This window comes from Psittacula echo (assembly GCF_963264785.1).
Source record: "Psittacula echo genome assembly, chromosome: Z".
Taxonomy (NCBI): Eukaryota; Metazoa; Chordata; class Aves; order Psittaciformes; family Psittacidae; genus Psittacula; species Psittacula echo.
In genome coordinates this window covers 29,297,575-29,325,324 of record NC_137742.1, presented here as the reverse complement: position 1 = coordinate 29,325,324, position 27,750 = coordinate 29,297,575, and the positions used below count along the sequence as shown (strand labels likewise).

The 27,750-nt window shown below is 41.1% G+C and overlaps 1 protein-coding gene across 1 annotated transcript in view; it reads left to right on the top strand.

Moving 5' to 3' along the window:
- Positions 1 to 605: 605 nt before the first annotated feature.
- The window catches only part of PGM5 (phosphoglucomutase 5), a gene marked incomplete at both ends in the record, with an annotated part of 69,273 nt that continues 42,128 nt past the window's right edge, over positions 606 to 27,750 (top strand). The window contains 6 exons of the mRNA XM_080637572.1: positions 606 to 866; positions 8,021 to 8,183; positions 10,403 to 10,549; positions 13,017 to 13,142; positions 14,500 to 14,690; positions 15,587 to 15,741. Of these exons, the coding sequence (XP_080493698.1) occupies positions 606 to 866; positions 8,021 to 8,183; positions 10,403 to 10,549; positions 13,017 to 13,142; positions 14,500 to 14,690; positions 15,587 to 15,741 (1,043 nt within the window). The remainder of the gene's footprint in view (positions 867 to 8,020; positions 8,184 to 10,402; positions 10,550 to 13,016; positions 13,143 to 14,499; positions 14,691 to 15,586; positions 15,742 to 27,750) is intronic.

Here is a 27,750-nt window from a genome sequence, read left to right as displayed (position 1 = left end):
TGCTCATGCTTTTATTGACTGTTGTGGGTTCTCAAACGGGACAGTACCAGCCCCGCTCCTGCCCAGCCTGAGGCCTGCCTGACCGACTGCTCGCTGCGGCAGGCACTGCCCCTGCCTTCACCTGGAGGCGGTAGCGCGGGGAGGGAGGGCAGCGGTGCTCCGTGCTGCTCCCGAGCCCGGCGGGGGTCGGTGGGGTCGGGCGCGGCGCTGACAGACCGTGATCCCGCCGAGCAAGTGTGCCGCGCCGGCTCGCCCTGCCTGCCTGCCTGCCTCCGGTTACACCCCTGGCAGGGGACCGCGATCCCCGGCGTCGCTTTCCAGGGTTATTTTTGTCCGTGGCCGCCGCTCGCCGCTGGCAGCGCGCTGGCAAGACCCGGCCCTTCTCGCGGGCGGCGAGGCGCCGGCGGGGGCCCCGCGGGGCGGTGCAAGAGGAGGCGCGCACCCCGCACCCACCCGGCTCCCCCGCGGCGCCGGGGGCCCGCCGGCGGGTCCACCTCCGGCAGCGAGCCCGGCCCCGCGCCGGGACACTCCTGTCCGCTCCCTGCAGCTTGCGTGAGGGGCTGCTGCTGCCCAGCGGGGCCACAGCGGGCGGGTGGAGCGAGGCCATGGAGCGGACCCCCATCCCGGTGCTCACCGTGCAGACGGCGCCCTACGAGGACCAGCGGCCGACGGGCGGCGGGGGTCTGCGGCGGCCCACGGCGCTCTTCGAGAGCCAGCGCAACTACCTGCCCAACTTCGTGCAGAGCCTCCTCTCCTCCGTGGACCTCCGCGACCGCCAGGGCTGCACCATGGTGGTGGGCAGCGACGGCAGGTACTTCAGCAAGACGGCCATCGAGATCGTCGTCCAGATGGCCGCGGCCAACGGGGTAAGCGAGCCGCTCGCACTCTCACCGTGCCCTCGGGGCCGCCTGCCCTGCCCGCACCGGCTCCTGCTCGCGGTGGAGAGGCGCGGAGCCGTCCAGCCTGAACGGGGCAAGAGGCTTTAATGTCATAACCCGGGCAGCGCTGAATACACAGATCAGACCGATGCCACCTTCAGGGGTGTGCGCGCCCGGTGTGTCTGTGTTCATCACCCCGGCAGGCTGCTGCAGGCTGCGGCACACGCCGTACCGGGTTGGTTTAGACTGAGGCAGGAGTGGGAGTTGAAGTCACGGTTGGCTATGCAGGAGCAAATGTAGCAGAATTAAAAATGCGGGAGGCGAAGGAATCATATGTAAGTATCTACTGCTCAGGATCTTGTAAAAGTGCTCAGGGAGAACGGTATTATTGAAGCAAGAGGAATTCAGCATTTTGGCTGCATCATAAGAACAAATTATGAAATGCAAGACAACTGTGGCAAATATCTCTGCAATCAAGCGGATTACAGCTTTTCTTGTGCAGTACTGAAAACGGGAAAGAGCTCAGGAAGAAAAGGGATGTCTTCTGGTAAATGCATGCACATTCAAGTGTCAGTGTGTACATACAGAAAGCTGGAAATGCCAGATGATGCAGACTTTTAAGTCTCTCCTTCAAAGCAGAGTTGAAGCTTCTGTGTCTCGTGATGGCTAAATCAATTCTCCAGATCTGGTGATAGAAGTGATACATACATACACACATATATATGCACATATATATATATATATATATAGGTAGTGAATTTTCTTAATTGTTTTGAAAAGCTTAATTCCTTAAATGCAGTCCTGTTTTATAACCAGGAGATCTTTCAACTTTGAAATGAATCTCTGTATGTGTCTAAATTTCCTCTGCTTATTTATTGTCACCTACAAGCTGTAAGGATTAGCCAGCCTGGTATAAATAGTGAGTATTTTAAATTTATTTCTAAAGCACATTTTCACTGGTACAATCAAGCAGACACTGAGTGATACCTGAGATTTCAGAGAGGCTGGCTGTATTACATACTGGGTAGCTTTTGCAAACTTGCTGTTCACACGGAGGTTTGGTATAGTCCAGGGCTTACGTGGCCCTGAGTGCGAGGAGGGCTGTTGGGGGGGCACACTGGTGAAGGTGGGGACACTGGCCAGGGCAGCGTGGCAGTGGTGGTTTGTCCACAGCGGTGGGGAGTGAGCATGCAGAGAGCCAGTGCAAAGCAGGGGGACCCAGCCGGTGTGAGGGGCATTGCAAGGGGAGGGGGGTTGGGTCTGGAGGAGTGCTGCTCCCTACCCCCTTCCTCCGTGTAGCTCAGTCGAGCCGGTGGAATTGTACCTGTTGAGCAGGTGGGATAAAGTGCAGCAACAGCTAAAGTGAGGCCTTGCAGCAAGAGCTGCCCTGCTGAGGCTGAGGTCCTTGCCTGCCCTTGCACACCGGTAGGAGCTATGAAGTAGGTTACAGCCACAAGGTGACCACAAGGACTGAGGTGCTGAAGAGCACAAGAAGTTTAGGGTTTAGGAGACCAGGGACTTGTCAGACAGGTTACGTTGTATTCCAGACTCCTTTCTGATTAATTTTTCCTGTCGATTCCTTACTGCTGCTTGTTCTGTTCCCCGTTTTGCTCTGTTTCAGGTCTTCACAGATCTGTAGTAGTGGTGTCGTAGTGCTTCCGCTTTCTTAAGTTACTGCAAGTTTCTTGGAAGCACAGTTTCATTTTAGTATTTTCTGAAGCCATGACCCAAGCTTTTCTGCTCACAGTTCCCACAAATATCTGAATTCAAGCATAATACTCTTACAAATGTCACAGTGCTCACAATTTCAGCAGGCCAGCTGGTGGGGTGCTGTTGACGCCAAAAAGGCTTCCCACTTCCATATGCTAGTGATCCATCCCCTCTTTGCCATCCTTACCCTGCCCACTCTCACCCCTCTTTCAATCAAGTACACTGTAAATGCATAAGCCTCATGTTTACTCTGTGAATACCGTTTGTATGTTTTATTCTGTGGCTGTTAAAATACATCTGCTGGGAAAATATCTAAACCTGCGTGAAGGCATTGTTTAGTGCTGTGCTATGTAAGTGCAGGGGAAGGAGGGGAATACTCCTGAGGGCAAAGATCTCTCTGTTTGGATGAGGTTAATGTCATTAGAAGACATGTAGCCAGTATCACAAGGAAAGAAGTGAGCTGGTGCAGGCAGGATTAAGTGAAATGTGTGGAAGCTTTGAAACTGCATTCAAAACCTTTAGCTAACCCAGAGTGCCAGGAGCGGGATAGCCACATAGTGCTGATAAACTGAACTTGAATCTCCTTCCTGGAAAACACATACCAAGTGTTATGGTTAATTGTGCCTGCTGAGTACAAAAATAAAAGGGATTTTCTATTATCAACTGTAAATGTATTGCCCTTTAGAGTTGCTAGGTTCCCCTTGTTCTAATTTGGTGACTCACCCCACATTCCCCCTGTGTTAACAACCTAGCACAGTTGGCATAGGCCCTGGTACAAGGAATGAGATGAGGCCCCCTGCCCAGTCAGCTGCCGGTGCTTGGGCTGCCTTCTTATCATCCTCAGTCCTTTGGGCTTGTGCCCTCCAGTTTGGGGTTGCAGGTACACACCCCACAGCTTTAGCCTGTATTGGCTTCCTCTGGTGGCAACAGCTATGGGTTGGTCCATGATGAGCACCCATAACCAGCACATGTTCCACCACATCTTTTCTGTTCAGAGCTGGAGGTGGCTAACCAGGGTCACCCTTCAATGGGTCACACTGCTGGGGCTGTAGCAAGCACATTTGGGTAAGTGATTGCCTGTCACGGGAGGATGCAGGAGCATGAGGAAGGCCAGACAGATGTCCTGTACCTTTTCTGGTTGCAACAAGCAGTTTGGCAAAGTGGGGTGTTAGGATGGTATCTGAGGCTCTGTTTCCCTTTTCACCTGAGTCCTGTCATGAGTAGTGTGACCTTAATGTCTGGAAGAATTGGGTAAAAGGTTCCATGTTTATGACACAGTTATGCTACAAATTAAATGCAAGTATTCCATTAGACCCATCAACTGGATGTGGTGTCTCATTCTTTGATACGAAGTTTAGGGTAGGTTTAAATGAGAAGCTGCTGTGTTTGTGTCTCAGTGGTGGACAGGAAGATGCTGATCATATTCTGAATATTGAAAGTCATATCAACATACTAGAGAGATCACGGAGTATTGCTAGTAATGCTGTAAAAGCCTGAGATGGCAAAGAGTTTTCCAGTTATCTTCTTTATAATACCATGTTGGTTTTATTTCCATGTTCTTCCATGCAAATCTTACCCTCCTTACCTGGACCTGTATGATAGATCTGTTTATTTCTACGCTGAGTGTGGCACTCAGTCATCTTTGCATTACAACAGCAAAAGATAGGAAGGCACAGCCCTGTGCTGTCCAGGATATAATCTGCTTGCTTCGTGTTCTTTCAGGTTTAATTGACTGAGGCATGTGAGAGATTACTGGGGTAAATAATTAAAAAAAGCATTAAGTGACTCCATGATAATCAACTGAATCGTCTGAAAATGCACAGCTGCAAGTGGTAATATTGCATAAAAATGTCCTTGTAAAGCACCAGTGAGGGTGACTATTCCTCCAGCTGTAACAGTTTGCTGGGGATCATAGTCTTTGTTTCTGCTTGTAGCTGCTAAAAGCAGAGTGATAAAATAGAACATGGCATAGGGGCACAGTATTAGAAGAGATGTTACATGCCTGTGATCTCTTAGCCATGCAAGTGTTTGAATTCCAAAGATAATCTTTCCGTGCTATGAAACTGTCCAAGATTTTCAGAAGGATATTACTGGAACTTTAATTGTGACACAGTACATGGACAGGATTTCGTTACTGGTTTAGCCCAGGTTGCTAGAAGTCTGTAAATCTGAGCGTTCCTTACTTACAATTAATTAAATGTCAGTTTAGTATTTGGTTCAGAGACAAAATGAACAGCTTCTGGGCCAGGAGAGGATGAGGTTGTGCATTCTTGCCACCGAAATAAAGAGAGCAGAGAAAGATGGGTAACGTGTGTACATTTCTAAGGTCTGCACAGCCCTCAGGGAGTTTTGTAAAAGCACTGAAGGCCTTCACGTAAGGTGAAGCTGTTTGCAGTGGTCACTGCATGTGTATCATGCACATAATTTCACTTTCAGCATCCTTAATATGCTAAATATTGCACTATTGCTACAGTATTGAAATTAGTATAATAACTGATATTTCTAAGTAGTATCGAAATAATAGCCTTGTGAAAAATGCAGAAGGCAAAGCAGGTTACTCCTGTTCGTATTAATATTGGCATTGAAAAAAATGGGAAACTGGTTTGTGCAACATATGTTGAACAGGAAAAAAAAGGAAAATGTGGTGAAGAGGTAGTGCCAGGTAATTTGTGCGTTCTGAGTAATCTAAGTATTCTTGCTTTAAGAGAACACTTAGGTGTTCATGGGGGCAAAAATCTAAACCTCACTAGATTAAGAAGTACAGAGAACATGAGCTCATGATAAGCCTGTATGCAAGTATAAGGTGTTTATACTTGAGTACTTCTAGACAGATTCAGTGGTGTTTTTTTGAAGCATTTTGCAAAATGTAATTCCTGTCATCTTCCTTTTGCTTACCCATATACAATGCTGTTTTAAGAGCTGGCACCCATTTCTGACAGCTGTATTTGGAAGATTGAGTCACTGCTCTAGCTTTCTGCATGCTTCATAGTTTAAAAAAGGGAGAGACAATATTCAAAACACATATTTTCAGTAGTTATTTTCATCATGCTTTTCTTTCCATAATAAAGGTGCATGAATACTGTTGTATAGACTGAAAGAGAGTTTGTTAAAAGTCCATTTCCCAACATTCTGTGTTTTTTCTAGTGCTTCAGAAGAATTGGCAATAGTGGTTAAATCGTAACATAAATACAACAGTCTTATGAGCCATGGTGTGAATTGGAAACAGAATCATTTAATACTACTGATTTGAGCAGAAATCAGGTTGAGCTGTGTGGTATATGTGTTAACTGTACATGTGCTCAACTCACACCAACTGACTGATCATGTCAGTGGAAGCACTGCTTTTAAAGAGTATGTTGAAACAGACACATGTGGATTTTGTGGAACAGAAAATGTGGATTTTGCTGATTTACCTTTTTCTCTCCTGAAAAGGATATTGTTATCCCTGGAAAATGTTTTCATTATAATAGAACAAAATTATTTGTTTCTTAACTTTTTTTTTTCTTTTTCTCCTTTAATTTTGTTTCATTTCTTTAAGAATTACTCTAATCTGGGAGAAAAAAAGACAGTGAAACATAACGTTTTCCCATTAGTAACAAGAGCAAGTCAAATGAACCTTGGAAGATTTTCCATGAACTGTACTGCCAATTTTGATAGCTTTCCTGGTTTCTAGTAATACATAGGCTTCAAAATCATCTGCAAAAGCTGTGAAAAGTGAACAAGGTGGACAAACATTCATCCTATCATCAGATCTTGGGATAGAAATCTCAGCTAGTGGAGTGTGTTGTTCTGCACATTATTTTTAATTTGAAAGCAGAAAAGCAGATATTTGTAATTCTGAGTGAAAGAGAAATGTCTACCCTTAGTTCGTGCTTTGTGAGGGTTAGCAAGAAAGTAACGTGTGCTTACTTTAGAAATTGATAATTTCCATGTAGAAATATTTTTTTTTATTAAAATAGTTTTCAAAACCAGGCTAAATAAATTATCTATTAATCCTTTGCTTTTCTGAAATTATTTGAAACTTTTAAATAACTGGAGCCAGAAGAAGTTAATCTATGTATGAAGAAAAAGGTTTTTACAGAAAGCTGGCAGGTAGCAACACCTCCTGGACTGTTGCTTTGCCACACACACAGAGTAGATCTATCAAATCTTTCTCAAATCAGATGGGGAAATCTGAGGTTGAATTCCCAGTCTGCTTTTAGATGAGTGAGAAGGATTTAGTATTCTGCACCACCACCCTAAACTGTTACTTATCAGTGGGGGTATGGGGGTGTGTGTTTGTTGTTTTGTTTTTTTTTTTTTTTTAAGTGAGGATATAAATCCCCCTTCCCCACAACTTTGTCAGTATCCTTTTAAGCTCCATATGCAGCTGCCTCAGTTCTGATCTGTGACACTAACTTCCCCTTCTCCCCTCCTTTTTATTGTGTCTGCCTGTATCCCAGGATCTGGAACTCTTCTGTATTTCTCTGTAAATACATTTCTGGCTGGCTCCCAGATTATTTATGTTGAGGTGAAACTGTAGTATCTGTGTTAGAGGATGAAGGCAACGTTTTGAAATTGGAACCTTGCAGCATAATGCCAAACACATTGAGTCAGTGTTTAATAACGTCACCTGAAAACATTTGTTCCCTTTAAGAATGGTGGGAACTTCCCCTGCCTAGCTGTGACCTGGGAAACACACCCTTTTCATCTGGAGTGGCCAAGCAGTCACTGATGGCTGAAGGAGGAGCAGTACTTTCCTTAGGGAAGGACATCCAAGGATGTCTTGGTAATGGAGATGTGACTTACAGAGACTACAGGTTCTAGTATGTAGTGAAATTTATGGTTGGACTGAAAGGCTGCTCCATGAAAGGCAATTTGTTTGGTGTTCTCTTTTATGCTGGCTAAAGCCCTGTAAACTGCATCCACACCATCAGGCCTAAACTATATTGGTATGTGAGGGGATTTGCTGGTTTGTGGGGATACGTGAAAGGGTTTTATAGCAAGATCATAGCCCAGTGCTATGCCTGGGAGCTTTGCAAATCACTGCCATGGCTGTGCTCTTGCTTTATACTTTATACTATACTACACTATATACACTATACTTTATACTACACTAGTATACTATACTATATTTATACACTATTGATTGAGGGCTTGGCTTCGCATGCTAGTATACTGTGCTAGTATACTATACTCTTTACTGTGACTATGCAAGTCACAGTCCACTGGAATTAAATGTGCCAGGATACAATATTTTTTGTCAGTGCTCCAGATTAGCATGCAACCAACTCATGCATGTGTATTTCTCTGCAAAAGAATAACTTCCATACTAGGACTTTACAATTTCTATCCTGTTCATGTATATCTATGTATGTATGTGTCTGCGTTTACTTACTAGTTTTCAAAAGTCTAGTACCATTCACAGTACTTTGACTTCCTTTTCCACCTAGATCGGCAGATTGGTTATTGGACAGAACGGTATCTTATCCACACCTGCTGTTTCATGTATCATCCGAAAGATCAAAGCAGCTGGTGGAATTATTTTAACAGCTAGCCACAGTCCTGGGGGACCTGGAGGAGAGTTTGGAGTCAAGTTCGAGGTTGCCAATGGAGGTAGGGTTGTTTGTTTTTCAGTAACACATTGTAACATTGAATCTTAGTATGATGGTGTCATGGTTTAAACAAGGACAGATGAAAATACGCTGAGAAGGATAACTGCTGACTTCAACTGTGTGTTTTTCATTTGTTCTGGTAAAACAATGAAGAATGTATGCATATAATTTTTTTTTTTTCAGTAATAGAAGTGAAGTTTTTTTTCATGGGTCTGTACAATAAGAATTCAATGTTCCTTGAAATCCTCGTAGTAGTTGTAAGGTTTCTAGAAACAAGAAGTTCGCCATCTGATTTTATAGCATTTCTTGTAGTGTGCCAGGTCATTGTAACAGTCTGATCCTTTTATAAAGATGCCTCTGAGGGAGCTCTATTTTCCTCATATTTCTGTGTTGCTTTTGTTGGCATTTACTTTAAAGCTTGTGATTTCGGAAGTGCTGTAAGCAGTATAACTCATTGTCTTGTATGGAAGAAAGCATTTCTCATGTTTACCCAGGAATTAACTGCTCTTATTGAGGGAGAATGTTGTTCCATTTTAGCTATTGCAATTACACTGTTGAATAATGGGAGTTTTATATATAGGTAATGTCTTGTTTTCCAAAACCGGCAAACTAACACATGTAGGTATGTTATACATTAAGCATGTTTTATGTTACAGATCTGTGTACACCCATAAAACATCTTGTATACCTCATACATGTAGAGTGCTTTCCATCTGAAAAAAACTGAAAGTGCTTCTAAAATAATGCTTCCTTCCCCATTTTGAAGGTGGGAGACCTTGAGAAGGGGATGCTCTCTTGTGTTCCTTGTTTAATTGAAAAACATGCATGGTTAAACCGGTGTGATTTTATAAACTGAATAGGCTTGAATCCCAGGGAGATTAAAGGGACTGTGTAAGGTCAGAGAGTGAGAAAGCCGGGGTCACAGCACTGTCATACCAGAGCCAAACTGTTAGATGCATTAGCACTCTATAAACCATATACACCTAGAATCTGTTTGATTAATGTTTAACAGTTGGTGGGGCATTCTTTCTAGTGTGCTTTACCTTTGCAAAGAAAATTCAAATAGGCTATTAAGCTTTAAATATGAAACACTCCTCAAACACAGGTTACAAGGTTCAGTTATGTATGACAATCAAGAGGGATGTAATGAAAAGTAGTTGGTTTAAGTTGCAGCTGAGAAAATGGAAGTTCATTATTAGGCAAGGTTTTTGAGAAAATGGTTAGGCATCATGACAAGCTCCTAGGGAGGGCTTTTTTGCTGTGCTCAGTCTATTTTGCAGATCTAGTCCAGGCAGAAGTGGTTTGTTTCTATAGATGTAGGAGATAATGTGGAGCAACGCTGTGGGATCTCTTTAGCTGGCGATATTAGTAGACAGTACATCCATCTATCAAGAATTATCTGGAACTAATGAAATCCACTCCTTTCATGGGTTTGGATTAGAAGAGTAAGAAGTCATTTTCTAAGCCAAATGAAGAGTTAAGTGAGCTGTGGACCATCTGGTACAATGTATCTGAGATGGAACACACTAATAGACGTGGCAAAGCTGCATTGATTATAGTAACACTAGAAAGGAGCGGGAAGTTGACGCTGGAAGGACAGAGGTTTTGGAATAGGGCAGAGATCATGTAAAAGATAAAGATACATTTCATTAAGTCATTGGAGGAAAGCTGCAATAGAACACCACTGTCAAAATGCTAAGACTTTTAAAAGTGGTAATTATATCTAATGAAATAACATGAAACACAAAGCTGTCTCACCTTCACAAGTGTCCATTTGGCATTTGCAGGAGGCCCTGTGAAACACCAGAAACTCCTGCTGAGGACAGGCTTTCCTTTAATATGTATGTTGAGATTCCATGTAGAATAAAAAATGGTAGTCTGTGAGCAGTAAACCCAAAGAAGGATGGCTGTGGGTTTTTTGGTTCCCTCACTGCCCTGCTCTGGATAATGATTGAGTTAAGTACTCTTTGTGAATCAAAACGTTCCAAGTAACACACCGTATTTCCATATTACATTTTTCCAGCGAATGTTTTAAACCTGTGTTACACTGAAAGAACAGACCTTATTTACCATAGTTCTTTCTTTGGGTTTATTCCTGAAATATATTTCAGAATGTATTTCTGAAATACATTCAGAAAACTGTTTCTTATAGCACTCACCTTTTGAGTAGGGAACCTTCATTTAATAGAAATGACCCACCACATTTTTTGCTTCTTACAGGTCCTGCTCCAGATACAGTTTCAGATAAAATCTATCAAATCAGCAAAACCTTGGAGGAATATGCCATTTGTCCTGATCTCAGAGTTGATTTATCACGCCTAGGAAGACAAGAATTTGATCTGGAGAACAAATTCAAACCTTTCCGAGGTATCAACATGTGCTTTTATGCATGCTATATCCATTGATTATGATGCAAAATGATAATGGGTGATTATTTAAACATAACTTTACTTCTTCAAGATGCCTTACTACAAGTTATCAAAATATTAGGCATATAGGTAAATGTTGCATTTGTTTTGCACATAAAGAAGCTGAGTTACAGACTTTTAAGTTTGTGAGTCCTCGTCGTTTAGCCAGATACCTTTGCCAAATGTTTGTGCTGAGGCTTGCTAGTAGTTAAACACCAAACACAAACATTTTTGGACTAGGAGTGGTTTGCTCATGGAAGTCTAACAGACAAAAGTGTTTGTGAGAATCTCAGTTTATTCATTCTTTGCTCACACTTTCTGAAAAGTTGTGGGATGTGTAAGGCAATGTACATCTAGTGACTTCAAGTGTAAAGGGAGTGCTTAAACACGTTTCATTTTAAAGATGTGAATACTTTTATGCCTACACTTGGGTTGAAATGAGCTAACAGCCATTTTGTCCTTAAGGAGTCAAAAGCAAAGTAAGGGGTCCAGACAGTATTTCACATACTATAAAACTCCGTGTGGTCTCAAGAACTCTTCCTCATTCCTGATATCCTAGAATTAAGGCTAGTTTGTTTTCCACCAAAACTTCATATCTTGAGATTAAGTACATTCTAATAAATAATGTTTTTGATTAAAAATCCCTTAAATTATGATTTTTTTTTTCAATTATTATTGTTATTGCAAATAACATGATTGGCTTTTTAGGCAAACAAAAAGGAAAGAAAATTCGGCTCCAGCAACACTCTGAAACCGTATGATTGCCACAGTTTAAAATTTTGCTTTTTCAACTTTTCAATCTCTGCAAATTATATTTTTCTAAATGAAATTGGAGTACCCCCTCTGCCTTAAAGGTAGTATGAAAACAGATTTTAAACAACTGCAATTTGTGTGAATGTTTTTCAAGGAAAAATCATTTCGCAATAATCTCTTCCCAGAATACATCATCCTGGCACAGCAGAGCTGCCAGGGGTCCCTACTGAAGCAATGTGATTGGCTTATAAGTACATGAATAATTATAATTTATACAGGTCTGAATGCAGACTGGAAGTGCAGAAAGAATGAAAATAATTCTGATGTATTTAAAACTTCTACTTTTTCAGTTGTATGAACTAACAACTTTTCAGTTGTATGAATCAAGGCTACAGAGGTATTGAAGCAACTGAGAGTAAACCAGTTGGGTTTGGCAGGAGCTAAAATAAGTTTGACTTTAATCCTACATGCAGTTTATCTTAACATGTGTGAGCAGCTTCACTGAAGTTGAGGCATTTGTTCATATGTGTAAAGCTTATAGCCTACTTAAACGTCGTTGGCAGCAAGGCATATAAGATATATAGTAGGGTAATTTTAGTGAATCCTTGGCACTTCCAGCATATACCATAGAATTAACTGATTTCCAAATAGGTTTTGCAGGTTACTTTTTAGCCTTGAGAACAATTTTTAGTTTGTTCGTTTGTCCAGTCAAGTGTATCATTGTGATCTTTTCTAAGTGTTCTTAGGCTCAAAAAATGCCTGTGTCATTTTCATGTTATCCTGAAGAAGAGCATTAGCATGAGGTCAGTGTTTCTAAGCAAAACTGGCTGATTTTCAAAGTTACAATTTAACTTGTAACTGTAATATTTCAAGATACTTGTTTAACCAGATAAAAAGACATTTGTATAATATATGCTTTTTTAATTTAATCAGGAAAAGTAATACATTCCAAGGTGATTGAGGAGCATGGCTTTTAGCAGTTATTTGTAACATTATGACACACTTACTTTCATTTTAATATAAGGTTTTACATTCAAGAGAACTGAAAAGATTGTAGCTCTCTGCTTTTATGAATTTAAAATTCAAATTATCAAGACCTTAGCAAAAACCAGATGTTGTATCTGAGCCTAACTTTTCTAAATCAATGACATATGAAATGCAGAAATATAATGGTAGATTGACAACAAACTGGAGACAGATATTCCTGCTCCCAGCACTGTAAACAATAGGCTATATGTTTCTCCTGATGGACATACTGCTGTCAGGTGGAAGAATAGAACATATGGCTTCAACTTTGCATAGACATCTTGCATCCTTTGAGAATGTATTTTTTTAGCTTGAAAAGATGTTCAGTGACTTAGTGAATGACAAGTAGAATTTACATTGATATATTGTATTCTCATGAATGTTTTCAGTGAAATAGGAAGTGTCAACTTACATTATTTCTGCATTCCTTTAGCAGGCAAAACTGTTGATCTTTGCAAGGCTTGAAGTTTGATGGTAGTCACACTGAAACCAGTAAAAGTCTTTGACTTTGCCTCTATGGGCTCTATGTTATGTGAAGGTTGCATGCTCCGATTTTAATTGAGTTGCGTGGCTGGTAGAAGTGTGCTGAGAGAGGTATTTTCCCATGTGCAAACTGTACTGATTTTTTTCCTATCTAATTTTTCTAGTGGAAATTGTGGATTCTGTGGATATCTACCTCAATCTCCTTCGAAATATCTTTGACTTCAATGCTATCAGAAATTTGCTGACTGGACCGAACCAGATCAAAATAAGGATTGACGCCATGAATGGAGGTATGAAGTTAAGCTGTTATCAGGACAAAATTGTAGGTACACTGCAATAGCTTCTCAGTAAAGACTGTTCACCACAATAGTTGCCCAATAAAAGTACAGGGTATTAAAGTCAGAGTTTTTAGTAAGGTTAAGAGTAATAAGAAAGGATTTGAACATATGCTAGTAACAAGAGCAAACTTAACAACTGGTTAGGTCCCTTATTAGGCAAAGAGGTTTACCTTTCTTGGTAAAGAAGTGAAGGCCTATGGGTAACAGTGAATAACCACTGGACCAATCTATCAAAGATAGTTGGGGCTTGTCCTCTGTTGCGGCATCGCATCTAAAGGCTTTCTGGATGAGATGTAATGAACACTAGAAAGGACCACATGTATGTGGACAAACTGTTTTCCAAAGTTGGTTTTAGCTCTGCATTTCTGGAATATGCTTTTATGCCTGTAGGTGTTGATAGTTTGATACAGAGAAGAGTGATTTGTCAGGAATGTATTTTGGTAAGAACCTGAATTATTTTTTACTGTAATTTTACAGAATTAGCACCTACATTTTCTTGAACACATTTCTTGTATAGTTTTACCTCACATTACAGTTGCTCCAGTTAGCAAGATTTTGGAGTAAGGTAGGAGAAAGAGAGAACACCAGGGTGTGATTCTTTTTTCCTCTGAGTGACCTGTTCACACCTGCCTCAGGGATGCAGAGAACTCAGTCAGTTGTTAGCAGTCGCTTCACCCACCAAATGCAAATACTAGTTATGCTGTATAACAGCATGAGCTGGGGTCTTGGTTGGCCATATCTTTAACAAAATAAAGAAGTTATTTTGAAGTTAGTCTTGAGGAAGTTTTTATCTGTTATCTACATGGTAGTAACTAAAATGTGGTGAAATTCTTTGGTGGACAAACCTGTTGCAATTTTAACACTAATTAGAATGTTGAGGTAAGTGTATTTCCCATTTGTATTTCCTTACTGTTTACTTTCCTTGCTATTATGTGTTAAACTGTTGTTTGCATTCCAGGGCACATAGCATAGCATCTTATTTTTATTCTAGTGAGAAAAACCCTCTATGTGTATGATAACTTCTTTACGTAGTAATGGGTGAATAAAACTTGCATCTTTCACCATGCAGTGATTACTTTTGCACTTCCACTAGTGGGGAACTGTTTTTTTAATGCTGAATTGCCAATTGATGATTACTGGGGCGACAATCACACACTCCTCTGTGAAATGGTAGTTTGGGTTTTGTTGCTAGGACAGATGTATAGAATTGCTCTAAGTACGTTTCGTATCAAGTCTCCATGGCGCCATGAAAAATCTGAGTGTCAAGCATATGCTTTTGTGACTGCATGGCAGATTTCTGATTTTGCAGTTATGGGACCTTATGTGAGAAGAATCCTGTGTGATGAATTGGGAGCCCCTGCAAATTCTGCCATAAACTGTATTCCTCTGGAGGACTTTGGTGGACAGCCTCCGGATCCCAATTTAACATATGCAACTGCCTTGCTAGAGGCTATGAGAGGTGGCGAGTATGGATTTGGGGCTGCTTTTGATGCTGATGGAGTAAGTATTTTGAGCTGTCTGGAGGTTTCACCGTAGTTGTTTTGCCTGGGGTCAGATGTGGGACATGTAGGTATAATTTATTTGCTTTTCAGTAAGCCCTTGAAGCTGAAAGTGGTATTACTTTCAGGTACAGATGACAGCATTTGCAACCCATAAATCAGACACATATGTTGTAATTTGTCTCTGCAGATGACTGCAAATCAAGCAGGATTTGAATGACGAATGATAATTCTTTAAATAATAGGCTGGTTTTACCTTGTACTGTTGAAACACTTTTATTTCCTGGTTAGGAAGAGACAGGATATATAGGTAATACAGACTTGTTGCAATAAGTAGTAAGTTCTCTTTGGTTATAAATTATAAATTGAGGGATTTTTTTTTAGCTAAATAAAGCACTTGAATCATAATCACTGTTTGGTTTAGAGTTTTTTCATGTTGTATTATTATCATTATAAATAGCAAAGTGTTACAGAAATAACTTTTTGTCCTGACAGGGTGGGAGAAAGATGAAAAGGTTCCGAAGAACAGAAGTGTTTTCTGTTGTCAGTAAACACAAAACACCCTCCTACTCCCTATATAGTGAGTGTCATTGGCAAAAATATTCTCCTACATAAGCATTCCCTGGCAGGAACAGACCTACTGAAGTGTCATGTAGGAGGCTGAAGCTAGGGACTGATCTGGAGCTTTGATTTGCAAGGCTGGAGGGAGTGGTGGTGTGACGGTGAAATTACAAACCTGCCAGGATGATGCCAGTAAATTAACCTGCTTGAAGAGGGGTGCGAGTTAGCCAAAGACTGTTCTTTATTCCCCTGCCTACAGTGGATCTAATAAAAGAAATTACCACTCTCCAAAACACGGAATTTAAGATGCTTATTTGAATTTGTTTTCTTCTCCAGGACCGCTACATGATCCTTGGCCAAAATGGTTTCTTTGTTAATGCGTCAGATTCATTGGCTATAATTGCTGCCCATCTGTCTTGCATTCCATACTTTTGTCATATGGGTGTCCGAGGATTTGGCAGGAGCATGCCTACCAGCACAGCCCTGGACAAGTAAGATGAAACACTTACTCGTATCACCTTGGTCATTATATTAGATATCTCTCTGTTTTGTACTATGTAGCAGTTCCAAAATTGTGAAGTCTTTTGATAAGAGCTTCTAATTTTCACGGTCTTTATGTGCTTTATTGTTTTAACAAGTTCTGACCATATTTTGGTCTTACCTAAAGTAATTTTACCAACCTTTACTTAGATGAAAATAGGTTAGTACAGCCTGGAAAAGAAATAAATAGGATAAATCTTTCTGAGCCTTCAAATACTTGACTTGAAATTCCTTTTCCAAATAACTTCACTCTTTTTCTTAGTAAATGATTGTTGACAGCCTGATGTAGCAGCTCTTGAAATTCATGGAAGTTTTAAACAGGTAAAGTACTAATTCAGTACTAAACAAGCTTTAAAAAAAACAAGCAAGCCAACAGCAAAACGAAATCAAGCAATCCTCTCTTCCCTCCCCTTGCCCCTTATTTTAAACCATTGAAATATGTCATCTATTGTGATACAAAATGTCCCACAAGAGACTGCAGACAGTCATAACATCCATTCCCAGTTTCAGGGCAGGTTAAAAGTATGCCTAAAGCTATTTCTGACAAGTCCAATCTGCTCTTAAAAGATTTGCTGGATATACATAGAATCATAGAATAGTTAGGGTTGGAAAGGACCTTAAGATCATCTAGTTCCAACCCCCCTGCCATGGGCAGGGACACCTCACACTAAACCATGCCACCCAAGGCCTCATCCAACCTGGCCTTGAACACCGCCAAGGATGGAGCATTCACAACCTCCCTGAGCAACCCATTCCAGTGCCTCACCACCCTCTCAGTAAAGAATTTCTTCCTTAGATCCAATCTAAACTTCCCCTGTTGAAGTTTGAACCCGTTACCCCTTGTCCTGTCACTACAGTCCCTAATGAAGAGTCCCTCCCCAGCATCCTTGTAGGCCCCTTTCAGATACTGGAAGACTGCTATGAGGTCTCCACGCAGCCTTCTCTTCTCCAGGCTGAACAGCCCCAACTTTCTCAGCCTGTCTCCATACAGAAGGTGCTCCAGTCCCCTGATCATCCTCGTGGCCCTCCCCTGGACTTGTTCCAACAGTTCCATGTCCTTTTTATGTTGAGGACACCAGAACTGCACACAATACTCCAAGTGAGGTCTCACGAGAGCAGAGCAGAGGGTCAGGATCACCTCCTTCGACCTGCTGGTCACTCTCCTCTTGATGCAGCCCAGGATACAGTTGGCTTTCTGGGCTGCGAGCGCACACTGCAGCCGGCTCATGTTCATTCTCTCATCGACCAACACCCCCAAGGCCTTCTCTGCAGGGCTGCTCTGAATCTCTTCTCTGCCAAACCTTGTGTTACATCTTGTGTTAGCAGATGAATTTTGAACAAGTCTCATCCAGGCCTCCATTTTCTCTAAAGACTGGCATATGAGGATTAAGCTGAGTATTATTGTTGTACATATTCTGTGTGGAAGAGCATTCACTGCGTCAGTTGTATCCAAGTGTTGATCTGGTTGCATAGCTTAACTAATACAAGAATGACGTATTGCCCTGTTAAATGTGTTTAATGAGGAAACAGTAATTTCAAAGCAAAATGTAGCTTGTATGAAAAGGATGATTGCTCTTGGAAAACCAAGGGTATTAGGGTGCTTCCCTAATTAGGAAATTTCTGAAAGTTACTAAATTCAGAGGTAGCAGCTTCCTTTAATACTTGACAGAGTCTTCAGAGAACTATTACTTGCTTGTAGGTAGATAGTCTAGTTTAAGATTAGGCCAGGGTTTCCAGTAATTTATTTATTCTGTTCAGAGATCCAAAAATCTCATTGTTTAAGTGAGAGCTACCATTATATTGAAATACTGTATAAAAAAGTAGAGACTAATTTTTGGATATAAACCCGAGGATATCTGCGTTCCTGTATGACTTGAAGAAACCATGACATTAAATATATTTGTCTGTCTTTTTTTCTTAAAGTTCGGTAAGTATTTCAGAATGTATGAATGTTTTTTAATAACGCTGTGACTATTTGAATTATGTTCTTGACAATGTTTGCTTGACCTTCTGAAGCACAGATCATCTCATGGTGATGACTGCCTTATTTAGTTCTGTGGAGCTAAGTCTGATTATTAAATAAAACTGAGAGATTGATAATGATGGAAGGATATAAATATTTCCCCAGCCATTCTTACAAATATTTATTATTATGAAGTTTGCAGACTGTATCCAGGACACTTGAATTTTTTTTCCTTCTATTTCATAGTTGTATTTTCTTTTTCCTGAAGATTTAAAAGTTACATGTTTTCAAAGTTGATCACTCTTGTGACTCATTTACACACACAACAGTCCAAAATACCTGAATTATGCTTTTCTGTGAAAATGCCTTAATGTTGTCCAGCAATTTTCAGGGTTTTGTGGCCAAAATCACATAATCTGCTTAATTTATAAGTGCTAGTGCTGAACTCACTCATTGAAGAGCCCAGCTTAGTTCTGAAATCACTGTTAGTAGTTCTTAAGCAAGTCACTTTTAATCATCGAATAATAGAATGGTTTCGTTGGGAAGGACCTTAGAGATAATCTAGTTCCAGCCCCCTGCCATGGGCAGGGACACCTTCCACTAGACCAGGTTGCTAAAAACCCCATCCAACCTGGCCTTGAACACTGCCAGGGATGGGGCAGCCACAGCTTCTCTGTACAACCTGTGCCAGTGCCTCACCACCCTCTCAGTGAAGAATTTTTTCCTTATATCTAATCTAAATCTACCCTTTTTCAGTTAAAGCCACTCCCCCTTGTTCTGTCACTACATACGTATCAAAGATAGAGGCTGCGTGGAGACCTCATAGCAGCCTTCCAGTATCTGAAGAGGGCCTATATGGATGAGGGGGAAGGACTCTTCATTAGGGACTGTAGTGATAGGACAAGGGGTAATGGGTTAAAACTTAAACAGGGAAAGTTTAGACTGTATATAAGGAAGAAATTCTTTACTGTGAGGGTGGTGAGGCACTGGAATGGGTTGCCCAGGGAAGCTGTAAATGCTCCATCCTTGGCAGTGTTCAAGGCCAGGTTGGACAGAGCCTTGGGTGACATGGTTTAGTGTGAGGTGTCCCTGCCCATGGCAGGGGGGTTGGAACTGTATGATCTTAAGGTCCTTTACAACCCAAACCATTCTATGATTCTCTAGATTTCTTGTAGGCCTCTTTAGGTACCGGGAAGCTGCTGTAAGGCCTCCCCTGAGCCTTCTCTTCTCCAGGCTGAACAGGCCCAACCCTCTCAGCCTGTCTCCAAAGCAGAGGTGCTCCAGCTGTCTGATCGTCTTCGTGGCCTCCTCTGGACTCGAACAGATCCATGTCCCTCTCATGTTGGGGACCCCATAGCTGGATGCAGAACTGCAGGTGGGGTCTCACCAGGGCAGAATAGAGGGGTAGGATCCCCTCCCTTGACCTGCTGGTCATGCTCCTTTTGATGCAGCCCAGCATACGGTTGTTTTCTGGGCTGTGAGCACTCACTGCTGGGTCATGTTGAGCTTTCAGTCAACCAGTACCCCCAAAGTGCTTCTCAGGGCTGCTCTCAACAACCCATTCTCCTCCCAGCCTGTAGCTGTGCTTGGGATTGCCCTGACCCAGGTGCTGTTGAGTTACAATATTCCTTATTTCCGTATTTTGTTGTTCTAACATTAGAACTAGAGAAATCATGTTAAAATAAAGATGACTGAAGAAGACACATCAACATTTGTAATAGTAGGTGCAGTAGGATAGCAAAACTAGTGCCTAGGAAAAGAAAATTAGGTTCTATTCATTAGTCTTCCTGAAGACTAATGTCTCTGGAGGTCATGGGCCTCTCTCCTTAAGTCTGTGCTAAAAAGCAAATGAAAAACACCTCTTCTTATGATCCGTCTATATTGTGTGGCCACAGTTTAGCTTGAATCATTGAACTAGAGCTTTTCCTTAGCTGTATAAATAAATTCATACATCGTACTTGAGATAAAGGATTTTAAAAATCTTATGCTTTTTCCTTTGAGTGCATGATGATGTGTTGTTTAATAGCTCTTCAAAGAGCATTATTAAACTTAAACAGGGGGGAAAAAAATAATCCATAGGACTCTAAATGTTGCTTAGGAATACAGCACTAACAAACAGAGCAGTGGATTACAAGAGAATTTACTCAAGATCTTTAACGTTTACATGTGTTTGCTTGAAGTGGCTGGTGGAATATACTAGTATGTACTGTAGGCAGAGGTAACACTTGACAGGAAACATCTGCTTTAATACGCTCCAACATCAACAGGATTGTGGCAGTACGTCTCCAGATTTCAATTCTTTAGTGATATGTACTCTTAGGTTGGTGTTCTTTTTCTTTAGGGGAATGTGAAGCTATGTATCCTGTTCAACAAACTATTCTTTTTTTCGTATCATTGTGTTCTGATTTATCTGATGTCTGCATAACAGGAAAGAAAATGAAATACTGAGATGTTAGCTAATGGTCTACAAAATGAGAATCACAAGGGTGGGCAGAATTTATTTCTGTAGGAATTATGAAGCTGGGTGGGTGTGGAAAATAGTAGTCAAGTTTGTACGGGAAGAGAGTTGTTGAGAGAATACTATGGTGTCTAGGATTAGCTGGTACCTTGTTTCTGTGGCCAGGTCATTTCAACAGCATATAGGTGCTTTGATTATACTCATCTTGAGAGAAACCTAAGCAGTTTACCCTGCAGCACCCTGTCAATTTACGTCTGGTAGCCCATCTTTTTGTGCAACTTCAACACATCAGTGTTCTGTCTCTGATTGTCCATTTACTATATGGTCAGCTAGACTCCGGTTTTAGGGGAGACTGCAGGGGCGGTGACTCTTCTGAATTATTTAAAGAAAGGTCTTCATGCAGAAGGGCAGAGATGTGATGAGCTCTAAACAAGCTGCCTTGGGTGCAGGAAAGAGGCTGAACCTTGGAGCAAGAAACTGTTAAAATCATAGTGCTAGTTATAGTGGTGTCCGTTTTGTTTGAAGCACAGCAAGAAGTTTTGCTTAAAGTATAGAACCATAGAATCATTTAGGTTGGAAAAGACCCCTGAGATCATTGAGTACAACTACTTCTCCTAGTCTTCCTGTTCTTCTTCCACCTGTTCCTTCTGCTACTCCTTTCCCCCCTTCTTCTCCTCTTTTTCTTCTTTTATTCTGTTCTTTTGCTAAACACTTCCTCCTGATTTTGTTCATCTTCATTCTTTTTGTCTATCACCTTCCTGTGTTCTTCCCTCTCTTCCTCTTTTCTAATCTCTTACTGATCCAGTTCCTCCTCCTTTACTTCAAACTCTTCTTCCCCTTCCTCTTGCCTCCAAATGCCTTCTCATCTTCCTCCTCTTGCTTGCCTCCTGTTGACTTCTCTTGGTGTCTTCTCCTCCTCCTTCCTTTTGCCTCCTCCTCTCCTTTTGCTTCCCGTTTTCTGCTGTCTCACCCTTCTCCCCCTGTTGCCCCCTCTCAGTTCCTTCCTTTTGCTTCCTCTTCAGCTTCCTGTCCCTTCCTATTGCCTGCTCCTTCTTTACCCTCTATGTGCCTCTGTATGCTTGTTTCTTTAATACAGGAGCCTCAAATATTATAAGCATCAATGAATGTCACAAAGACAGGCTGAAAAATATTAATTCAAGTAACTGTCTTCTTACAGTTAATTTGTCCAGGTACCTAACAAAGTTTGCCCAGTTATGGCAAAGGCAAAGGACAGGGTTGTGCTTACTCATTATTTGTAGGTGGGTTGCTTTCTCTTACTGCTTAGGGAGAAGCAACACTGCTCCAGTTTTTACTTCATTATAAGAAACAGGAAATAAAGAGTTGGCTGTTTAGTAGAGATTGTCCAGAAGAGGTCCTTTCTTCATCCTCAGCTTAGGTCAGTTTGCTTTTATCTCTCATTCCTACCTGGAAGAACTAGAGAAGCAAATTAAGGAATTTTTCCAACATAAAAACTTCTTCAAGTTATAAATACATCTTTTTACATGGAGGATACCGCATTCACTCTGTGCTGTGATTTGTTCAAGTTATGCCAGTTGTGACCTCAGTGTTTTTATCTTTCTTCAGTAAGATAAGTCAGTCTCACTTTCTCTTATCTGGAATAGGCTTGCTGTGAATTTTTTAAGACACCTCTGTCAAACTGAGTCCCTGTCACGTACAAGCAGTTTTTAAATTAGGTGGAGCCTGAAGGACAAGTGCTGTTCTGGAATGCTACAGAAGGACAACTGCATAAAACCTTCATTAATGTCATTTAAAATGTCTGAAGCATAATACAAGGTTTTTGAGAACTGCGATGGGAAATTTGTTCAGGATTTGTAACTTTAAAGATAACATTGCAATATTAAAAATAGCCGTGTATGTCCTCTGTATACCTGTATATCTAATGAAGAACAGCAGTTTTTTACAGAGAGGTGTATTGAAAGCTCTCTTCATTCAAAAGAAAAGATGAGTTGAAAACTATGCAGTGCTCTGTTTCTAGCTTAACCTTTGGCTGTAGGTGAGGTCAGTTTATCTGTCAAAGTTAGAAAGCAAGATGTGGGGCTTTGTGGGACATTAATATATCCTGTAAACTTGATTGCTCTTGTTAAGGAACATGTTTATTCATAGTTCTCACACACAAACAGACTTTTGTCCAGGCTTAATATGCCAAATGTGAAAAAATACCTGAGAAAAATAAACTTTTTCCAAAACATCCTGAGCAGGCCTTGCACTATGCAGTAGATGTTGAGTAACAAGAAGTCTACAGTTTTCTTAGTGCCGCATCTGTCTTATGTCTCAAAAAGTGTACAGCTCTGAATAAACAACAGGAGTTCCTAGAAATGTTCTGGAAAAAAAAAAAAAAGCCAAAAAGCATTTTAATTCAATCAATCTGAGGATTCCCACATGGATTAGTGTGTCTGAACATGCTTGTATCGGCCCAAGAGCAACCTGTTCCATCACAGGATTTTATTTAAATGGATTACCCTCCTGAAGAAGGCTTCCCACCGATTTCAAAGAAAACTTATGGCACAGAATTTCAAAACAATGTGTTTAAAATTCTACTTCTTACATGTATTAGAGGATAATCTTTGCTGAGTTACTATGATTGTTTACAGATTAGGAAGACAGGAAATTCTGGGTGTTTGAAAATCTCTGTAAGCCTCTGACAGAGCCAGGATCACATTGTTTGAAGATGTTTGAGAGTCAACCTTACTTGAAGCTGTAGTCATTTTCTCTGTTTCTATGAACATTATCATAAAGTTGTGAAGCTGCCTTCTTCCTTAGCCTCCCCAGCTAAGTATCACAACCACACGGAGAGCTTGCCAGTTCTCACTCTCTAAAATCCACAGAACAGTTTGCAAAAGAGAAAAAGCAGAACTAGTGTAAGGAAGAAAATCTGAATCTAAATGGCATTGTTAGGGAGCTTCTAGAATAAATCATATCTAACCAACCTGATTGCGTGGGTGATAAAACAATTATCAATAAGTTTAGGGCAGCAGATGTCTTCTACTGCCATTTTAGCAAAGGTTTTGATACCGTGTCCCACTTCATTCTTGTATCCAACGCAGGACTTAATGATTTAGATGAGTGGACAAGTAGATAGGTAAAAATCTATTTTGGTGATCAGGCTTAAGGGCAGTTGATTAATGAGCTGGTAAAAAGTGGGTATTGTAGGCGTCTGTTCTGTTTAACATCTTTACCAGTGGTCTGGAGGAGGGGATGGAGGGCACTTTAGCTAAGTTTGCAGATGACACCCCCCCACCCCCTCAAATTGGGAGTGGTACCAGTTGATATGCTGGAGGACAGAGGTGGCAGTCAGGGGAACCTGGACAGCTGGATGGACTTCACAGATATACATGGTGGAAGGGCAAGAGACAATGAGAATAACTTGAAGCAAGGAAGTTATTCAGTGTCCAGCTGGATAAAGTCATAAGCAACTTTGACTTACCTCATAGCTGACTCTTCTTTGATGAGGAGCTTGAACTAGAGGCCTGCCATGGTCACTTCCAGTCTGAATTGTTTCATAATGCTGTGGCCCTACAAAGAGACCTTTGCTGGGAAGTCCTCGTGCTACCAAGATTAAGACTGCCTGTACTCTTGTAGTTCTGTAGTCACCATGGTTAACAGCAAGTTGATGTATAGAAAATCTTGATGTTGCCTTAAATTATTTACTTCATTTTCTTCTAAACCAAGGAATTATCCAACTGGAGAAATTACACTTCTGATATGTACCTAAAGCTATTGTTTCTCTAATATTGAGACAATTCAGAGTACTGAAACCCCAGTTTGAATCACAGACAGTACAGTTTTGTACCACATGTTGTGGTTATGTTCACATCTGTTTTGCATCTTTATCAATGAGCATAGGCACAGTACCTTCTGAACCAGCTGACCTCATTGTAATAAGCCTAAAAAGGCTAATGACTATGGGCCACCTGTACTCCTGAGTTAATGGAGGGTCTTTTCCCTGTGGTTAGTTCATGGGATTATTGAATTTCTTGTAACGGACCACAGGTCTTGCCAGTCATTAGTGATGACATTACTGAGGCTCACTTCAGTAAGTCACTGTAGAAGGATGTAAGGATAATATTTTTCCCATTTCTCCATTTATGACATCCCTTCTACTTTTTGGTATAATTGCATCTTCCTGACATTTTCCGCAGAATGAAAGAACTTATTTCCTCTTGCCTTCACAGACCATTTTTACTGCTGGAAAACTCAGGTTTTGCGAGCAGCAGTGATCATGCAAGACTTGGGGCTAGATCAGAAAATGTCCCTGTTTGAGGGTGGGGAGATGTGGAAGCTTTGAGTGTTGGTAGTTCCTGGTTCAGGCTTTGTTTTCTTTCCTCACAGTTACAGAGGAACATGTTACAGACCCTTCTGACATTCCATTGTTGCACTAAATAGAAAGTTTTTTCTAAATCCTTAATGGGACAAAGCCCGCTACTGAAATTAATTCGTGTCTTTTTGTGCTCAATTGTGTCTTCTATTGGTGGGTGAATTTCCTCTTCCAGGGACAGGCTTGCTTTAAACAACCTGAGTCTTCTTGTTTTTTTCTGTTCTTTCCATGCATTAAAAAGGTTGTCCTCACATCTGCATTACTCAGGAAGCCAGTAACAAGGCAGGCTGTTAACACGGCGTACTACAGCATAGCAGTGACAGCTGTTTTTCTGGATGTGTACACCAAAACCCCTGCCTTTGCTTTGAGAGCTTAACTACTCACAAGCCATAGTCTTGGGAGTGGGACAGACACTCCTTATATAGCTGCCTTATAGAGTCAGCTGCAGTCATAGAAAGAAGTGGACAGTATCTTTCCTAGGACAAGGCATAATCTTTCTGCTACTGAGCCATGGCGGAATTTGGAGGCTGAAATAAGCTTGGAATCATTAAAGGAATTACGTTTGTTACACAAAAGTTCACTGAAAATGCTAGTCAGCATACTCTATTGCCATCCATTCTCTTCGTCCTTTACTGACAAGGAGGAGTTAACTTACTCTATAGGCATATGAATACTGAAATAGTAATGAAAAGTGATTCTTGTGTCTTAGGCAGGAAGGGCATGAATAACCTTGGGGATTACTGCAGTACATCTGGAGAGCATGGCCACATGCTTGCCATATGGTTGGACTTTCCTTCATTAGTACTATGAACTGTGCAGTCAAACCTCAGGTTCTGTGTGAATCTACAGTACATGTGTGTGTAATTTGTCACTGTGACAGGCTCCCCAGGGAAGTTGTCACGGCTTCCCATCAGGATTCAAGGGCCGCCTGGGTGACATTCTTAGTCATATGGTTTAGTTTTAGGTAGTCCTGCGGAGAGCAGAGAGGGACTCAATGATCCTTATGGGTCCTTTCCAACTTGAGGTATCCTATGATTCTAATTTCACCTCACAGGGGCTCTAAGCATTGTGCCAACTGGTTTTATTATGTGAAAGACAAAATTCTTTTGGGGTATGTTGCTGCCAAAGCACATCTCTCCCTCACTGTATACTCATAGAAACGCTTGTGTTTATTAGTTGTCTTTAGCAAAGCAGCTTTTGTCTCTTGCTTGTAGCACAGCCATATCTAGATATTTTATATGTCAACAGCTGTTTCTAGTCATTCTATTAGAGCATGTGTGGAGGGGACAATGAAGTTTTCATAAGGCAGGGAGTCAGAGGGGCTCTGTCCTGAAGGTTATACTTTCTTTGAGAGCTGACTTTTGAAACATTTACAAAAGTGGGTGCGAGGTTATGACTTATGGATTTGAATCTGGAACTGCTGACTAAAGCAACATGAGAACAGCATTTGGTGTGGAACATCATGATAAGTACACCTGTTAGCATCCCACACACTGAAGAAAACAATCCCATAATAAGAAAGAGTTAACACAGGCTGCATCTTGTGCAAGCTTTCCAATACATTTGTAACCAAGAGAAACAGTTCAAAACAACATCAGTTACTGTAATATTTTTTATTAGAAGCTTTCAAACATGTGAGTTTGAGTTCCTGGAAATGCACAGTTCAAAAGGCAGTGGTGGTATTTTCTTGATCATGCATGTTACACACAGGATGTGTCTGTGTTATTTGTATTAAAAAGAACAGTAATTTCCCATCTATATAGCTTGTGACTGTAATGCAGAAGTATTTTTTCACCCTAGCTGATTTGGCTGGGAGACCTGTGAGAATTTTTATGGTTTTATCACTCATCTGAGTTTCTGAGAAGTATGGGCTTTGCTGTTGTTGAAACTCATTAGGGTTTTGCTCTTCAAGTGTACTACTAAAATAACATCATGAGGTTGCCACAATGTTACAGTGTGGACCAAGCCACAGCCTGTAAACTTCCTTAAAGGATTGTTCTTTTTTGTTTATTCCATTTGGTAGTACAGATCTTAGGTGTGATATGTGTAGGACTACTACAACACCAGGGGAACATGTGCTCTATGTGTTTATTTCCATCACTAACTACCAAAGTTCAGCAATACCATACGTGAGTATGTCCTTTTATTTAAATATCATAAACATTACTAATCATTATAAGTAGTATAGGTTAAAAGACATCCATAGTCACTGTAATTCATATTGTTTAAGGGATTTTCAGTGTCCTGACTGTTGTTTTCTCCTTGTTCAAGCTTTTTAATTTTTTCCTTTAATTTTTACTGTGTACTTTCCATCTAGGAAAAGTGAAAGAGGAATGCCACATTTGGCTATTTTCTACATCTAAACACCACAGTACTGTGGCAGAATTTGCTTTTCCCCTGCTTGAGACTGACAGAACTCTATGGATGAACTTGCAGGTGTCATGCTGAAGGTGCTGCTCCCTATCTCTTTTTCCACAGTAACTCTTATTGTTCTTCTGATGGGTAGACTCACAGCATTCTATGTTTCTCCGTAGTATGCTAGGGAGTTTCCTTAACGTCACTGTGCAGACATTACAGGTGGTTTGACTGGCCTGCAGAGTATTTCTGTGATTTCAGAGAGGTATCAAAAATGTCTCCATACACTGAATGCTTGGGTTGTTAGAAAATTAGCTTAGTCATAGATCTATTTGTAAATTGGAGAATTAAGTTCTTTAGCAGCTGCTCCTGACTGCTGATGGCTCAGTGCTGGGGTTGTCTGCTGGATTGTTCGACCTCTGCAGTCATCCAGTGTCATATTTTTCTTGGTATATTTCTACCCATGTGAAGATTGATTTCTCAGGGAAGGCCAGGCACAATATGATCATAAGGAGAGCTCCTTTGTGGGCGAGGGAGCACTGGTTGTCAGACCTTCTGCAGTAGTCCAACCAGTTCTTGGTTCTTGAATCTTCCAGAATCAACAGCCAATTCTACACCCCTCCTAGTTACCCGAATCTTGCTGAGATAGTTCTTCAGAAACATAAGAAATAGTGGTCTGAGATCATGAACTTGTGTGTTCTCAGGAGTGCTGCTGTGAGCTGATAGATCTGTAAGATTACTTCCTTTTGTTCAAATGAATCAGTTCCCCATCAGGTACACCTAAAGCTCTCTTAGCTTCTTTTTGTCAAAACTCTGTACAAGCATGGTTTATTTTGCTCTTTCTCCCA